This window comes from Dermochelys coriacea, chromosome 2 (genome assembly GCF_009764565.3).
Source record: "Dermochelys coriacea isolate rDerCor1 chromosome 2, rDerCor1.pri.v4, whole genome shotgun sequence".
Taxonomy (NCBI): Eukaryota; Metazoa; Chordata; order Testudines; family Dermochelyidae; genus Dermochelys; species Dermochelys coriacea.
This window is the reverse complement of record NC_050069.1, coordinates 167,789,252-167,808,353: the sequence shown is the minus strand read 5'-3', so window position 1 is coordinate 167,808,353 and position 19,102 is coordinate 167,789,252. Positions and strand designations below refer to the sequence as shown.

The 19,102-nt window shown below is 41.6% G+C and overlaps 1 protein-coding gene across 4 annotated transcripts in view; it reads right to left on the bottom strand.

Annotated features, from left to right (window-relative positions):
- Positions 1-19,102, bottom strand: part of LOC119851431 (zona pellucida binding protein) — a 73,000-nt gene that overhangs the window by 11,189 nt on the left and 42,709 nt on the right. For 2 of the 4 annotated variants that reach the window (XM_038391247.2, XM_038391246.2), the window contains 3 exons: positions 17,154-17,372; positions 10,712-10,788; positions 4,145-4,322 (listed from right to left, as the gene is read on the bottom strand). In XM_038391247.2, the coding sequence (XP_038247175.1) occupies positions 4,145-4,322; positions 10,712-10,788; positions 17,154-17,372 (474 nt within the window). The remainder of the gene's footprint in view (positions 1-4,144; positions 4,323-10,711; positions 10,789-17,153; positions 17,373-19,102) is intronic. The other 2 variants (XM_043508653.1, XM_043508654.1) reach the window with 2 other exon arrangements.

Below are 19,102 nucleotides of genomic sequence, written 5' to 3'. Positions count from 1 at the left end.
ATATTTCTATTCAGAGCAGGGTGCTCAGCTTTGGAAAGAGACTGGAAAACAGAACATTGGGGAATCTGGTTGAGTTGGTGGGAACCAAAACTTCTGGTGAATCTAGGCACTAGTTATTCTTGGGACTTATGTACACAAACATTTAGTTTGTGGCAAGTTTGGGTGTGAACCTACCCCTCACTAGCCTGCCATACACTAACTAACAGTTCACATGGACTCTGTTGATGCACACTAACAGTTCATTAATGTGCTTTAATCTACTCCCGTTTCAAAGCAGCAGGCTAGAGTGAGGTAGATTCACATCCCAGCACGTCACAAACTAAATGTGTGTGTAGACAAGCCCTTGAGTTTTACCTCAACACTCTAACACAACATAACTAAAATATTTCTAAGAACAAAATCTGTTTTTAATTATCAAAATTATAATAATCTTTTAGCATGCACCACGTAGGAGCTGACAACAACATTAACAAACTAGGGAAATGCAACCTAGATGGAGATACCATAAGATGGGTGCAAAACTGGTTGAAAAACCGTTCCTAGAGAGTAGTTATCAGTGGTTCACACTCATGCTGGAAGGGCATAACAAGTGGGGTCCTGTAGGGATCAGTTCAATATCTTCATCAATGATTTAGATAATGGCATAGAGAGTACACTTATAACGTTTTTGGACCAAGATGGGAGGGGTTGCAAGTGCTTTGGGGGATAGGATTAAAATTCACAATGATCTCGACAAACTGGAGAAATGGTCTGAAGCAAACAGGATGAAATTCAATAAGGACAAATGCAAAGTACTCCTGTGGTGGGGCGGCTTCCCCACACAGGGAGAAGAAGGGGTTAAAAGCAGCACCAAGGATGCTGCGCAGAACTCACGAATCAGGAAAGGGCTTATTGAGCCCACCAATTGGGGAAGGCTTGCTGGAGCAGCCAATCAGGGCCAGCAAGGGCCATATATGAAGAGCTGCTTAGGACAGCAGTAGGCAGTCTCTCCCTGGAAGGCAAGGGTGGAGGACTGCCTGAAGAAGTGCCATAGATAGAATAGTGCTGGGCAGGAGCAACAGACTGTGAGGATGAGCTGCTGGCTGACCAAGGCCAAGCTGGAGCCTTGCTACAAGGGCTGAGAGGGTGGTAGGGCTATGGGGGAAGTAGCCCAGGGAAAACAGGCAGCAAGTTGGAGGAGGACAGTACGTGGCTGTCGGCTATAGGGTCCCTGGGCCAGGATCCAGAGTAGCCGGCGGGCCTGGATCCCCCTGACCTCACTTGCTAATGAGGAGAGTGGCTGGTATCCAGAATGCAGTTTGCCCCCGAGGCAAGGGGCTGGACCTTGGATTGCAGTTGGACACTGAGGCAAGTGGTGGGACTAAGGACTGCCAGTCCCCTGGAAGGGGGAGATACCAGAGCGGGGGCACAGCCAGAGGACCATGCCCAGAAGAGGACACTGCGGCCTGGGGAGCAATGCAGGTCCAAAGAGTGGAGACAGCAGTGACAGCAGGTCTGACACCACTAGCTGAAGGTGGACTGGTTGGGCCTAGAGCTAATTCCCAGGATGGCCAGCAGGAGGTGCGATGGTGGTGAGACCCGCCCCGTTACAACTCCATTTAGGAAGAAACAAATCAGTTGCACACATACAAAATGGGAAATGACTGCATACGAAGGAGTACTGCAGAAAGGGATCTGGGGGTCATAGTGGATCACAAGCTAAATATGAATCAACAGTGTAGCACTGTTGCAAAAAAAGAGAACATCATTCTGAGATGTATTAGCAGGAGTGTTGTAAGCAAGACACGAGAAGTAATTCTTCTGCTCTACTCTGCGTTGATTAGGCCTCAACTGGAGTATTGTGTCCATTTCTGGGTACCACATTTCAGGAAAGGTGTGGACAAATTGGAGAAAGTCCAGGGAAGAGTGACAAAAATGATTAAATGTCTAGAAAACATGACCTATGAGGAAAGATTGAAAAAAAAAATGGGTTAGTTTAGTCTGGAAAAGAGAATACTGAGAGGGGACACGATAACAGTTTTCAAGTACATAAAAGGTTGTTACAAGGAGACGGGAGAAAAACTGTTCTTCTTAACCTCTGAGGATAGGACAAGAAGCAATGGGCTTAAATTGCAGCAAGGGAGGTTCAGGTGGAACATTAGGAAAAACTTCCTGTCAGGGTTGTTAAGCACTGGAATAACTTGCCTAGGGAGGTTGTGGAATCTCCATCATTGGAGGATTTTTAAGAGCAGGTTAGACAAACATCTGTCAGCAATGTTCTAGATAATACTTAGTCCTGCCATGAGTGCAGGGGACTGGACTAGATGACCTCTCGAGGTCGCTTCCAGTCCTATGATTCTGATTTCCAGCCCTTACACTGCCCCTGAGTACAAGGGCTTATTAGGACTATTGTGTTTATGGGAGCTAGCCTCTGCAAAAGGGAAGAGGAAGTGAATTCATGATAAAACTGGAGCGCTGTATACTATAAACCTTCCTAAGAGATAGATGTACCATATCCTGGAGATGTACTCCCAAGAAGCCCACAGAGCTTTCATTGTAGTTTTCCTCATGATTATGTAAAACTATAGTTATGGATATAAGTAAAACTTTCAAATGCTTCACTACATTTCTTTGGAAGAAATGGAAGAAATTCCCCTGTATAGTATAAGCTTCTTCTCATAAATCAGAGCAAATAGAAAAATCTTATATGCAAATATATTGCAGATCCTGCAGTTTTAGGGTCTTCTCATTATGTTTTCTATTTTCTTGAATACTCTTTGTTTCTTTTTTAAACAAAGACTCTAAATTGGATTACAACTTGAAGGCTGCGTTCTCTTTCCCTATTCCCCAGCCATGCAGGAAACTGCCTTCACCAAAAAACCAAGTGCAGCTTTATTCTATTCTTCTGTATATTTCTACATTACACCACACTATTGAGATTTCAGCCTCAATGTCTAATTGGGATAATTTGAACACTTTTAAGGAAAACAATCTAAGAACAATTTAGAGTCAAAGTAACTTTTTAAAATGATGATCCAAACCTCGGTCACTTTACTCAAGTGTGATAGTTCACTGATTTCAGTGAGAGAACTTGTATGAATAAAGTGAGCAATATTTGGCCCACTCTTTGTTTCCCCTTCTAGTATATTCTAGAATTGTCTCTTTTGCTTGATCATTCTACAAATCTAGAGGGGGGGTTATATTTGCGCCCTATGTTGGGAAAAACTGGAGGGCAAGGAAGGCTTCTAACCTTTCATCTTTCCAACTTTTATTTTTGGTTTTCTAATTTCTCCTGTGATTAAAAATATTTTAATCTGTAAGTATTTTCCTCAAATTTTGCATTAATTTTCCTGGTTTTCTACTAGTTATCTTTGCACATATTCTTTGCAAAATTCGTTAACTTTACCAGGAAGCTTCAGATAATTGATCAGCACTATTGATAAAGATCTTACATTAGTATAACACCTTACATTCTGATGGATCAAGAAGTTCTATACAAATTTAACTTACTGATATGAAAGCTGTTCACCTGGATCATTTCATCCACAACTTAAATTTTAACCATTCTTGAACAACTATGTAAGAGTATATTACACATTACATACTATTTAGAATAGGAAATGTGGCATAATTTCAATTGCAACTACAGAAGGAATTTAAGTAAACCAAATGCAATTACAAAACTTGTAAGATGATCAGGATACTGTGTTAATTCTTCTGCTGTTACAAAGAGTGTCATAGGGGCCTTTAGTAACAACAAAGAGCAGTCAGCCTTTTTTTTGGTCTCACTTGAAAGATGGAACCATGAACAGCACAGAAACCCCTTAACACTTTGCAGAGTTGTACGTTTAGCCTTAACTCACAAGGAAGAGTGTCATCTGAGGATCTGATCCAAATACAATTGACTTAAATGCACTGTGTATAAGACCCTAACTCATCAAGACTGCTTTCTGCAGTATCATGATGTTCCTTGAAAACATCAGTCTAAAATGGTAAAACAGGTCAATCTTGATTAGCTTCAGAGAGAGCTGACAGGATAATACCATAAGGTGAGTATGAACAACTACTCTGAAGTTAAACAATGTATAGAGCTCAATCAAAGTGAAAATTATCTTGAATTAACATGCATTTAATAATGTGTATGATTTGTAAATTTATCACATACCACAACAATCAGGACAATCTGGATGTATCAAAGCATTTATTCCATATCCTGGATAGCAGCGATTAACCCATACCATTTGCAGAGTACCTTCAATATAGTATATTTCAGGTAAGGGTTCAGAACGTTTCCCCAGCACTTCCACTTGTTGGTTAAAAAATCTCTCTATAAGGTCTTTTGCCTAAAGTAAAACAAAAAAGATGTTGTTAAATCCTCCATTCAAAAATAAGTAAAATTATTTTTTGTTTTTTTTCTAGTGTACTTAAGGTAGGAGAAGTTTTAGGGTACAGGATCTGGGAAATGTATTACTGTCATTATTGATCATTGCTGATGGGGGGATAGAGCTAGCTGGCTAATCTATCATATTTTAAATTCAGACTACTATAACTGTGAATTTTAATGTCCAGGGAAGTGGTCAGAGCTTTGGCAGGCACTAACAGCTGTCATGAGTCAGCAAAAGTAAAGAGTACCAGCAAAAACATTCTAAAAATGAGTGACAGTTTTTCCTATATTATAGTAGGGATTTCTATGATGCAGCATCAGCAAAATAGACTCATGGGTCTTCCATCTGCACAACTACTGACATACAGGATGAATCACACTTCAAATGCTCTTTTCACCACCGACAGGTCATCTGTTCAAGACGCAGACAATGCAAGCATCTCCCCAGAATAAAGCAAACGACAAAAAATTATGCTATTGTAATAATCAAATATAACATGGTAGATTATTCCCATTGCTGGAGTGGTTTCGCAGATATCCAATTCTAGGTAACGAATTATTTTTTTCTCTTAATGAATCAATTTTAGCACTGGAAAAAAGGTGCAACTCCATGGTCCATAAGCTCCAAGTAGCAATGGCCATCAAAGTGAGCCCTTCTTCAGTGCCAGGAGGAGGAGGGGTTACTTAACTGAACAGTAAGTGATGTTCTTCAAGATGTGTAGCCTGTATTTGTATTTCACAGCTGGTGGTTACACATCTAGAGCATATGCACCAGAGATCTTTCTAGTCAGCACTATCTGCTGGGGTGACACATACTCCATTCACATCCTTGTGTGCTCAGGTGAAGTTCCTTCACCACCTCAAAAGCCTGTTGTCTGAAGACTCCAAAGTAGGGATGGTGGATGGGTCATGGAATATGTATACTGACTACACATCTTGAAAGACACACAGATAAGTAAAGAATGGTTAGTTTGTACAGTACATAAGAATGGCCCTACTGGGTCAGACCAAAGGTCCATCTAGCCCAGTATCCTGTCTTCCAACAGTGGCCAGTGTCAGGTGCCACAGAGGGAATGAACAGAACAGGTAGTCTTCAAGTGATCCATCCCCTATCGCTCATTCCCAGCTTCTGGCAAACAGAGGCTAGGGACACCATTTCTGCCCATCCTGGCTAATAGCCATTGATGGATCTATCTTCCATGAATTTATCTAGTTCTTTTTTGAACCCTGTTATGGTCTTGGCCTTCACAACATCCTCTGGGAAGGAGCTCCACAAGTTGACTGTGCATTGTGATGGAGTTTTGAGAGGTATTATCCATGAGTAATCCCTGGGTGAGGCATGAATACACTCCCTGCACCTGAAACTAGAAGATTTTTCATTAGTAGTGTCTATTGGTCTGTGCCTGTGCCCTTCTCCTTTTGCTCCCAATTTACAGTATAAGCATCAATGTGGACCGACTACCTCTCCTATTCTTCTCTACCATGAATAACCTTAAGCTAATTATCTGAAGCAGAGGGGAAGCAGGGAAGGTGATGGAATATACATAGGGACCACACATTTCAAAGAACTTCTGTTACTGTACAACGTAAGTAACATTCTTTCTTCTTCTTGGGATGGTCCCTGTTTACTCCTGTCAAGGTGACTCACAAGCAGTACTCATGAAGGAGGAGGGGGTGAGAAACCCTGCACTGATAAGCGGTATGCTCTGCTGAAGGAGCTGTCTGCTGTTGAAGCCTGCACCAAGGTGTAATGCTTTGCAAAGGCATGTACAGAGCCTCATGCTGCTGCTCCTCCTCAGAACTCTAGAAGAGGGATGTCCTGTAGTAAAGACACACGAACTGACTGGGCTCTAACTGAGTGTGTTCTCACTCCCTGTTGGGCAGGTGTATGAAGCAAAGCAGGATGCAACTCAGAATGACTCTGAATGGAGATAGCTTCTCCTGTCATACATTCAATGAAGGAGACAAATAGATAAGGGGATCTTAAGGGTTTTGTCCTCTATAGGTAGAAACCAAGGCTCATCAAACATTCAGAGAATGGAGCTTTGTGTCCTCTCTGGTGGCACATGGTTTCAGGTAAAAGGCAGGTAAGTGGATGGCCTTCTTCAGATAGTAATTCCAAGATCACCTTCCAAATGAACTTAAGATGTAACCTTTGGGAAACTAACACTATGAAAGACTGTATATGGAGGGTCAGCCATAAGGGCTTCCAGCTTTCCTACTCTTTGCTGAGGTCACTGCAACGAAGGCAGCAACTTTCACAGACAGATGACTGGAGGAACATGAGGCCAAGGGTTCACATGGAGGATTCATTCAGGCACAAAGATTATAGCATAGGTTTCAGCACCAAAGGAAAGATTCTGACATGGCTCTTCAAAAATCTCTCTGTAACCAGATGGATAAAAATTGTATAGTTGTCCACCAGTAGGTGAAAAGCACTAAATGCTGCCAACTGCACTCGTAAGAAGCTGAGTGACAATCCCAACATTTTCAGAGGGGAGAGACTCAAATATAGCTGAAATCTCAGAACCTTCTGGGGATAACTGTCAGTGCTGGCACCGTATAGAAAAATGTCTTCCATTTTGCTGTACAGCATTTCTTCGTAGAGTCTCTTCTGCTGTTGCTAAGGTCTGACTATAGAGCAGCAGAACACAATTGCTCTAAGTTTGTTGTCCACCCAAATACCAATCTGCCAGCTGGAGAGCTGCTGGGTTGGGGTGGTAGAACATGGTTTTGTCCTGGGTTAAGAGGTCTGATGACATTTGAATGCAGATGGTGCACAGTCATCTGGAGAACACCAGTGAACCAGAACTGTTTTAGCCACATGGGAGCTACCAGGGTTACAGTCACTTTGTGCTGCCTAATCTTTCTCAAGACTTGCAGTAAGAGTGGATGAGTAGAAATGTACATTACTGCTTGGAACAAAAAATATATCTTCTTTGGAATTCTGGCCTTGGGCTATTAGGAGCAGCAGGCCAGGCATTTCTTATTCTCTCATCAGACACAGAGATTTCACAACAAGGTCCCCCACTGTTGAAAAATGTTCCACATCACCAAACTGTGTAGTTTCCACTTGTGTTCACTGGCAAAGTGTCTGCTGAGGCTGTCTGCCAGTTTTTTCTGTATCCCAGCTAGGTTCTCCACTTCTGACTAACCAGTTATTTAGACGGGAATTCCTTAATGCCTACTTTTCGGAGATAGGTGGCTACTACCACCAAGCACTTAATAAATATCCCTGATGATGCAGAAAGCCCAAATGGCAAAACCTAGCATCAGCAGTGATTGCTGTCTACAGTGAAACTCAGGTAGCATTTCTGGGCTGGGGGTATTGCAGTGTGAAAGTATGCATCCTGAAAGTTAAGGGCAGCATAGCAGTCCTTCTGATACGGGAGATCAAAATGAAAGGTATCATCCTGAATCTGAACTTTTTGATGTAAACATTCAGGTCTCCGATGTCCAGTATTGGCCAGAGTTCCCCTTTCTTCTTCAGAATGAGAAAGTATCTTGAATAGAGCCCTCTCCCTCTTTGACAGAGGAGCATCTCTTCTATTGCACTGAGAGCTACGTGGGATTGTGCCTCTCAGTTGAGAGGGATCACTGAATACAGATGGGGAGGATGAGGTGGGTAGCAGAATAAGAAAGGAACTGTATCATATAGACTATCTCTATCCACATCCAACACCCCATGATTTGAGATGATGGTTAGACCAGGTGTGATGGAAATGAACCTGATGGTTGCCAAGGAAGGGAAGCGGGAAGATATCAGAGGCTGAGAAACAAGAGGTACGCTGTCCTTGGGCACAAAATCAAATTTTCTGCCTTGGAGAAGCAGGAGAGTGCTGGAACGGAGTGGTAGTTGCACCCAAGAACTTCCTTCTTGAAAAACTTTGCTTCCTTCTAGTGTGCTCAGGTGGCCTATATTAGTAGCAAGGAGGCTGTCTCTGATGCAGTGGAAGCACACTGTACCTGAACTGCAGTTGTTTGAAGGCAGGGCATAGACCACTAAGGATCTGAAGATAGTACTTGAGTCCCCTGAGAGTTCTCTGGCCTCATCAGTCTTGTAGAACAAAGAGCATCCCTCAGAAGATAGATCCTCAACCATGGACTGCTGCTTCTTAAGTATCCTGGATGAGGACAGCCACAATGAGTGATGCATCATAACTGTTGTTGTCATTGCCCTGGAGGTCATATCTATAGTACCCAATGCTGCCTATGCTAGGATAACTTGGAATTTACTCTTGTGATAGTTTGTCAATAAAGCATTGCATGGTACACCAGCTGAAGTGGTAGTACTTTACTCAGATTGCTTGATAGTGTAAAGACCTGGGGAGTAGAACCCTGGCCTGCAGAGCATAGAGCAACTAATATTTTCACAATGCCAACAGAAGGCCTTGTAAAGGCATAGCCAGGGAGCACTGTGGAGAATAGATGCTTCAGGAAGGACTCCCTGTTTTTGCTGATACAGACTAACACGGCTACCCCTCTGAAACATGTTCTGGTGGTTAGCCTACTTACCTGGGATGTTAGTTCAGGTCCCTGGTCTGCATCAGGCAAGAGGAGGGATTTGAAACTGGGTCTCCCACATCCCTGCTGAGTGCCCTAACCACCACGCTATTGGCTTCTGTCTCTCTTTCTCTCTAACAACGCTGAAAGCAGCCAAAACCACTTGGACAAACCTAGGACATGGGCTACCTAAGCAGATGACCTGGTTCAGATGCCTAATTCTAGAAAGAGTTTAACAGCTGAGCCTCCCAAGGAGAGGGAGATACCTATCTCTGGGCCATCAGCCAGGTACAGAAGGCCTACATTAATGAGAATGACAAATCTAAATATCCTTGAGGATCTGGGCCTAAGCCACCCACTTTCTTCGGCATTTCAGTCATGGCCAACTTACATAGCTACCTGCTCAGCTTGTTGGCTTCTGAGGATCCCTTCCCTAGACAGCTAACTGTATCCATGCATTGTGGGCACCTAACTCAGGGCTTTAGATTCCAGTAAGCAGCAGGCCACCTTGCAACACTGAGCAGAGCAACCCCTACATACCTTTGTGGATCTGGGCCTAAGTGCCAACAGTCTAGATCCTCAATGGAATTTGGACGCCTAACTCCTAATGAAGTTAATGAGATCTGGGCCCCAGGCACTTTGAAAAATTTTACCCTAGGCACCATTATGGGCTGTCTTGCAAAACACCTTTTTGTTATTGTTGTTGTTGTTTTCTAATGGTGCATAAATTAACTAAGGACTTCTTTTAAAATTTTGTTTTTTTTGCCATAAGAATTATCAGGAATGTCAAGTCTAGCATTTCTTGGTTTTGCTGAAGGACGCATTTGAGAACCTGGATATGGACTACGAGTTCTTTCAGCACTCACTTGAAGAGCTAGAGAATGTTGAATTTCTAACAAAGATATTTTTCTCCAAGTGTTTCTCAAGCATTTTGGATAAACAGATGTTAAAAGTCTGGGGGCAGGGAGGGATCCTCAGACAATGTAAATTGGCACAGATCCGTTGTCCAAAGAGGTTTTTTTTGAACAATCTGAATGATTAAACCATCTCAAGCTTGTTTCATTTGCTTGTTTTTTCTGATATTATTAATCCTACCAGTTCTCCAGTCATCCACAAAATCTTCTGGGGAAAAAACTGGATAGATACACCCAAATTTCTAATATATTAAGATTTTTTTCTGTTTATATCAATGATACAAAAATGCACAAACTCATTTTTCCTTTTGTCAGATGAAGTGAAAATCTCAAATAACTGAATTTTGAAGGTTAGTTTGATAAAACCTGTTCTAGGAATAAAAAAAAACTAAAAAATATTTGTCTTCTGAAATGTAGTTTAATAATCCACAGTTCTGAAAAATGTCCTCTCAATCTTATAAGTAATACACTAATCAAGTTAGGCAATATTTAACTTTTTCTATTTTACTGTTTAAAGTCATGGTAAGCCACACACCAACATCAGGGTTACTTTCAAATAACATAAAGACATGCTTTGTTGCAAACTATGGTTAGATTTATAACCATACAATCCTCTTTTGATTGTTTTACTACTATTCACACTCAATATCTTACTTCTGTGTAATTATCTCATCACCTGATATCAAACAGCTCAAGCCTGTTCTCCAAATAAAGCACAATGCAATTCACCCTCTTTCACATAGCAAACCAAAAATTAAACAACATTAATAGGTGATAAATTACATATAAGTGCTCACTGGTATATCCATTTGCACATATGTTAACATTTTTAATTATTATTATTCTCATTCTTTAGATCAATTTATTGGCGCTAAAAGAGTTGAATAATTATTTTTGCTGGTCTTCGTGTTTTTTGATTTATCTACAGTACCTTCTTTAATCTTTTAGCAGTATCACAACTCTTTTGCTGACATGGATTGTTGTTTTTTTCTGTATCTAAAGAAGAAACTGTAACAAAACATACTCTACTTTACAAAAGAACAAATACACTGAAATCAACATTAAACTTGCTAATATCCCAAAAATATACTTTAAGATTTTCTTTTCAAATTTATAAAATTACATTTCTGATTATGCCTGAAGGAACTATACAGACAATATTTTTTCCATGTTCAGATGTCTGACTAGTATTACTGCCTTAAAGAAATAATCAGAATTTTCCTCTCATGAACATATAATAAGATCATGGTGCACTTAATTATTATTTGATATCTCCTTTTTAAAAAAAAGTGTAATTGGAGGCAATACTTATTTGCAGATTTTGATCGCTAGGAAATTAGCAATCTTAGAAATCTACCAATGTTGTAAATATTCTAATTCTTTCAATTCAGATGAGTAATCCACTTGAAAATTATTTAACTACAATGGCTGTTTAATTAAGTAGAGGTCTTAATATATCACTTTTGGATTGAGTGTGTGGCCAGATACAAACTCCAAAAGCTCAAAGTTCTAATCAATTATTTCTGCAAGGACCATCTTGAGCCTCCCCTGAAGAAAAGCCATGATAATCCCTAGTGCTTCCAATGATCAGTTCCTTTCTAGTGAAAGACCAATAGTACAGTAGAATCTACCAAGGATTACTTCATCAACTCTAGTTCTTCAAAAATGATTGCCTTATGGATCTACATTCTTGTGAAACATGTATGCTCCATAGGTATAAGTGTCTAATGCCTAAGCCTGATTGCATAACAATGGATTGCAGCCCTAGCTACCACTCTGTTCCTTCCATTTTCTCAGGAATCCTTATACAACTCTGACATGAAGGATGGTGAGAAGCCTGGATCCATATAGGCAAATGATTACACTTATACAATCATCTGCCTGTATAGATCCCCATTCTTTGGAGATTAACAACTCAGTATGATGGAGGGCCAGAAGAAATATTAATTAAATAGAGATTGAAGTGCTCCTCTCCACCCTTTGACATTAGAGTAAGCTGCCAAATGAAGAATAAGAAATGTGTAGATGTACGAATTGAATTCCTTTTACCAACAGCTTAACATCACTCTGTAATGGAAACATTTCTGAAATATGCATTAGAAGCTGCTTAAATCTAGTAAAATATGTTCCAAGACACTAAACACCTGCAGGTTCACAACAGGTTTGTTTGCACATTTTGATCCCCTTAATCTCGGATAAGAGATCATACAGTCTGTGATTTTGATAAGCCTCAGACAGTCTAGGACAGGGGTTCTCAAACTTCACTGCCCCATGGCCCCCTTCTGACAACAAAAATTACTACACAACCCCAGGACAGGGGATCAAAGCCTGAGCCTGCCCAAGCACAGCTGCCTTGTTTGGGGGTGGGGGACAAAACCAAAGCCTTAACTCCCATCACCCTGGGTTGGGGGGCCAAAGCAGGAGGCCTGTAACCCTGGGCCCCACAGCCCAGGGCTGAAGCTCTTGGGCCCCGGGCCACAGCAAGTCTAACGCCAGTCCTAGCAACCCCATTAAAATGGGGTCACGCCCCGCCTTGTGGTCCCAACCCACAGTTTGAGAACCACTGTCTAGGAGACTTGCACATTGTCTTAGTCCTATCTGCATAGTCTAGATAATAGCTGAGAACTCTCAACACCTAGGTTATATAATCTAAACTCCCCCCCAGTAATGGCACAGATTTAGAGGAGAAAAACAGCAAACTATTAATGACTGGTTTGGTGAAACATTTAGGGTTTGTTCTTTCAGATGCTTCATAAAGATGTTACAGCTACTGTGAATGGAGTCTTCAGGGGGAAAAGCAGTGCAGTCAGCATTCTGCAAGGACTTCCACATTGATCAATTTTTTAAAACTAGTTCAAATCCCAAGAATGAGATGATTCATCAACAACAGAAATGGAACTGAAGAATTAATAGAAATTTCAGCCTTCTGAGAGAATCCTTTCTACTGCAACGTATTTGTCACCCTCCAAAAAGATCTGCTGCACCTGTAACTACAACCACAATCTAAGTGGCACAACAAAGCAGCAGACAAACCAACAAGCTCATTAATTTCAGTTCTAGGTGGAAGAATTGGTCTTGATGAGACGGCAAATCTGGGAAACAGAACAACGGAACAGGAGAGTTTCAGTGCAAGAGCCAGGAAATCTGAGAAAATACAATGACATGCCACAGTTGCAGCTATTATGAACTCATGGACTTTGTCTTGTTTGATCGTTCTAATGATGGCAGAAGAGCTATTGGAAGGAAGTAATATAGAAACTCCTGATGCGAATCTAGTAGAAAGTCACCCATCAAAAATTTTGGACCTCTGCTACGTGTGTATGAAAACATTTTGCATTCTCTGTTGTGACCACCAGGTTTATTTGTGCTGTTTCTCACACCTGAAAAAAAATGAGTAATTTACATTTAACACTGACATTTGACTGGAATAGACTACACTATGGATCCCTCTTGAAAACTGAGCTCTCAACAAGAAATCTGGATAGAGAGCAATACAGCTACCTTGACATTTTACATCTACTGACAGACACTTGATAAACATTCTTAAGGAAAAAGATGTAAAGGAAAATACCCTATATTGAGAGGGGTCTTCACCCAAGCCAAGACTCACATAGTTTTTGATCAACAAGACAGATGAAAATACGAAAGTAGGCATCCTTTACATTGAAAGCCTAAACCTACTGACTGAACTCTCTTCTTAGATCCAATATGCCTCTTATGTTCTCTTTTTTCCCCCAGGAGATAATAAAAAAACAAAAGAATGTGGATCTAGTCCAAAGTCTCAAATGGGACTTGGACTCAGTGCTGCAGTGCCTAACTTTTAGGCCCTGCTGCCTAAGGAATTCCACAGGCCTGAGGTTAGCTACCCAGGTTCCTTATACAATACAAGAGGAGAGTCAGAGGCCTAAGAATTAGATTCACAAAAGTCAGCATATTGAGTAGAGAGCTGCCTCAGCTAGCCAATAGCAAATTCTGGGGAGGGTGGCAGGGCCTAAGCACCACCCCTCAAAATAAGTTAGCCACCTAATTGGTGGCACATCCGTCTGCTTGAGGTTCCCTCTGCTTGAACATTCTCCTAGAGTTAGGTGTCTAAACCAAGGCAGTCCTTTCATGCAAAAAGTGGTGGTGGTGGGGCCTGTTGCCCTCCCTCCCCTGTGGTTAGTGCATTCACCCCCAACTGGGGAAGACACAGGTTCAAAACCTCATTCAGACTGCTGTTGAACAGGGACTTGAACATGGGTCTCCCATACTAGAGGAGAGTACCGTGACTAGTCAGTCATTCTCTGTCTCCCTGACACAATGAATATTTATGTATTTTACAAAAAGTGGAAGAGAGACTGAGCTTCATCCCAAAATACCACATAGCTCAGGGTTTAGAGAAAGGATGATCTGGGTTTAAGTTTCTGCTCTACATTAGGAAGTATAGGGATTTGTATCCAGGCCTCTTACATTTTATGCGAGTTCTATATCCTGTAGTCAAGTGGTTAGAGGGGACACTACCACCATCTCCTCCTCCATGGACATGCACTGGACCATGATGTTCAGATGAGATAGGAGGTGAATGCCTAATTTGCAGATCCCATTGGGACATAAGAGATTTTACACATATCCACCAGCAGAAAGCTAGGTGCACAGGGACTTTAGGAGCCTACACGGTTAGGCAGCAGCTGCATGGGGGTTTTCAGAATCTAATTTTTTGCACCTTTGTGGATCTAGCCCTCTGAGACTTATTTTCTTGTGAGACAGATTTGTAACAGTTAGGAAAGAGTCAGTGATGAGTTGCCAAAATCTTAACAACCGGTTCCCTATAAAAAGTTCTGATTTAAGGGATGTGCCACAGTATGTATTTTTTGTACCTTTCTCCATAAGAAGTGGCAACGCATTGAGTCATTGGGAGTCATACTTAACAATAAAAAAACAAAATTTTACATGTTTATTACAATAGAAACTGACCCCCACCCACTTACTGCCCACCTCAGAACCCACAACCCATCAACCCCCCTGCTCCTTGTCCCCTGACCACCCCCTCCCGAGACCCCCCACCCTAACTGCCCCCCAGGACCCCACCCCTACCTAACTTGACCCGCTCCCTGTCCCCCTGACTGCCCCGACCCCATCCACCACCACCCCGACAGACCCCTGGAACTCCCATGCCTACCCAACCCCCCACCCCACCCCATCCCCTGACCACCCCCCCAGAACCTCCACCCCCTCCAACCGCTCCCTGCCCCTTATCCAACCCCTCCTCCCAGCCCCGGCCCAACCCCCTTACCATGCTGCTCAGGGCAAGCGTGTATGGATATCGTGTGGACTGCTGGAGCTCGGAGCCACACCCCCTTACCATGCCACTCAAAGCGGCAGGAGCTACAGATCTGCCCAGGAGTGGTCCAGAGCGCTGGTGCCAGCAGCACGGCACACTGAAGCTCTGTGAGAGGGGGGAAGGTGTGGGAGGGGCTGAGGTGCCTCCCTAGCCGGGAGCTCAGGGAGCCGTAACAATTTTTAACAACTGGTTCTAAAACTGCTTCAAAATTTAACAACCGGTTCGCACAAACTGACTCCAGCTCACCACTGGAAAGAGTGTGGAGTCACCTGGAGTGGTACTGCACAAAATTTCTTTTGTTAATTACAGGATTCAATTGTCCAATGAATTTTAAGGAGAAATTACATGGACAGCTGTCAAATTAGAAGATATGCAAGACAACTGAGGCAGCCGTCCAGCACAGCAACCGCTGGAAGCTCCTTCATCAGCTATAACAAGGAAGGAACATAGGAGGCAACTTGTATCTCCATAGCTGTTCTGCAGGGGCTGTTTGTAATAGAGCTGTAACTTTATGCTGTGTAAGTTCCCTCTTGCTTGGAGCCTGGACCAAAGAAGGGGAATCAATTAGGATAGGTATCATTTTCTTATCTCTTGGTGATAGTTTCAGGTAGCCTAGCAATTCTTGACAGTTTTTCCTGATAAAAATATACATTCATTTATACATGTATTTCCACAGCTCTCCACTCAATGCTAAATCATGGAAAATGGAGTAAAGCTGGAGCAAAATGATTTTGCTCCAACACAACTATGCTGAAGCACATTAGAGGCAGAGGGATGGATTCTTCAATTTGTGCTTTACGGCTCTTCAATCCACTATCCCTCACACCCAGTTAATTTGGGGATAAAAACAGTAGCAGACTGTTAAACAGATTATTAAAGCTTTGTCACAAACCTTGCCACCAGGAGCAGAACAGGAACTGTACTGTGACTCTCAGTCACACAGTGGTCTCTCCTTGCTTCAGGGAAAATCCACACACTAGCCACATGCCTGGCACAGGTTACTTTCCCAGAGGGCAGAGTGGTTGTATGTGCGGAGGTGGGCGGGGGACACAGTGGAATGGTTTTGCTAACTCCTCAACCAGGCCTCCCTTCCTCCACACACATGCATAGGAGGGGGAATAACAGTCCCACAGTAGCTGCTGTCCCAATGCACTGCTCCTCACAATATATTAAGGGGGCATATTATATCCCTTTACTTCCCTGTGTGGGCATGCCTCAGGGGTCACAATCTCACTCTATGATAAGACCAACTAAATAATTGTGTCTGTGGGTAGAATCATAGAATATCAGGGTTGGAAGGGACCTCTGGAGGTCATCTAGTCCAACCCCCAGTTTAAAGCAGGGCCAATCCCCAACTAAATCATCCCAGCTAGGGCTTTGTCCAGCCTGACCTTAAAAACCTCTACGAAGGAGATTCCACCACCTCCCTAGGTAACCCATTCCAGTGCTTCACCACCCTCCTAGTGAAGAAGTTTTTCCTAATATTCAACCTAAACCTTCCCCACTGCAACTTGAGACCATTACTCCTTGTTCTATCATCTGCTACCGAGAATAATCTAGATCCATCCTCTTTGGAACCCCTTTTCAGGTTGTTGAAAGCAGCTATCAAATCCCCCCTCATTCTTCTCTTCTACAGACTAAATAATCCCAGTTCCCTCAGCCTCTCCTCATAAATTATGTGCTCCAGCCCCCTAATCATTTTTGTTGCCCTCTGCTGGACTCTCTCCTATTTTTCCACATCCTTCCCCATCCTGTGGGGCCCAAAACTGGACACAGTACTCCAGATGAGGCCTTACCAATGCATAAAAGCTCCTAACTTGGTTTGTGGGCTATTGTAAAGGATATTTTTTGGAGTCAGACATCTGAATTTTCATAATTTTTACAAGGAATTACCACATAAATTATTTTTGTGTGTTTTGTTACAATCTAGATTACTCTTTATGAATTAAACATGTAAAATGCTTTCAATAGGAGTAGTGAAGATAATCCAGGATATAAACTTTGCTTCACCATGAAAATACTAAGCAGTCTTTAAAAGATCAATAATTTTTACCTGTAAAAGTAAAGAAGATTTCATTTTGTAGACCTGCTTTCTGCATTTTTACATGATGGCACTCTGACTTGAGTAAAGTAACCTCACAAGAAAGTTCAATGACAAGTTTGCTTAGTATTTGAAGCAACTTCTTCTCAAAAGAAATATTGTAGATACTGTTGCAGGGGGCTGCATGGTACCGGGCTGTAAACTCATAGTAAAAGTTAGGATCAGAATAAGCTGCAGGTAAAAGAAAATACAAGATACTGAGAGATGCACATTTAAACATGAAGGTTAAGTTAAAAAGAGACAGCATTTTTGTGTAGTTCATAAACAAAATTGATTTACATCCCCACTGAAATTTTAATGAAGGATTCATTTGTCAGAGAACAATGGAAAATACTTTATAATTCATCATTCCAGTTTGTTTCCATAGATAAATATCACCTTTCATTTTGCAAAACATATCCTAACAAGGACAACGCCCCTATACATTTTTGTTTCACTTTCAAGAAATGAAGAGACTATAGTATAAGTGCTTAAAAATATAAAGGAGCCTAAGGACAATAGCAGTTTCAGAAGACAATTCAACATGAGGTGCAATTTATCATCACAGGCACTGCATTCAATAATGTATAATTATAATACAGTATTTTGCACCTCTCTAGTGAGAACCAAAAAAGCTTCAGGATTGATTCCTGTCCCCCAAAATGAGATCCACGAGAGCTCTAGCAACTGAGTAGTGGCTCAACAACATGTCCTTTTAGATCAGTCTCTCTGCTGGTCCTGCTGAATAGCTGATACGGCGGAGGGAGGTGAGGAGAGTATCTTCTGCTGCAATCTGTACTGAATTGAAGTTAGCTACCCCTAGCTCCCTACAATCACAGTCTTGCACATGGTGAAGGGGTCAAGATGACAGTAGGGGACAGAGATTAAATGGATGGATCACAAGGAGACAGAGGAATAATGGAAGCTAAAGAAAAAGAAGCAGGGAGGTGTCAGAGCAATAGAGAATGAAGGAAGGGAGAAGGGAAAAATTAGGGATACGAGGAATACATGACAAGGGAAAAGAGAATGTAGAGACAATAGAGAAATCAGGTAGCCAAGTTAAAAAACAATGCCATACAGACTACATGATGGTGTATTGCTACCCATTTAAACATAACTCACTAGACCGTTCACTGCTTGTTTATAATGCAGTATCCCATATTCATCCTGAAAATTTTTAAGCCATACCATCATGTATTTTAATACATTTATGTATAAATTCTTCCTGTGCATTGGGAGACCACATCTGCTTCTGTACCCAGGTCCCGTATATTCTGGAAGCCCTGTACATTTCTATAAAAATCATTTTGCTTTCTAATATTTAGATTGGAGCCTATTGTGGGGAACAAGCAAGCTGTAACAAGACTGGAAGATAACACTAGAAAACATGCTGGAAACAATAAATTTTTCATGAAAATTTTGATCATGAAAAAATAAAATTGAAAAGAAATTCCCCCTTTTCAGCTATGTTCAGCAAGTTGACAAACTACTAAAACAATCAGACTTCTTTTTTAAGGTTGGAGAGAGTAGGCCAAATTCAGGTGAATTTAAAATCAGGAATTAATTTGGCTTATTCTGTTCTACTCAATGTTTCTCAGCTAACAATGGCTTCAACCTAGCTCCAACTGAAGTCAATGGCAGTTTTGCTATTGGCTTCAGTTGGAGTAGAATCACGCCCTCAGAGAAGAAAAGAGCAATGAAGAAATGTAATTTTACCTGTAATACTTGTATTTCAGCAGAATCATGGGGCATTCTGCTATATTATGCAACAAAATTTACTCTGAATAGTGAAACAGAATCAGCACGTTCAAAAAAAACTAGCACTTTATATTTCATTACACAATATTCACTAAGAAGAGCAGAACTTACTTGACAACACTGTAAAAACAAAACTGAATCAGAGCTTTACATTGGTGTAAAGT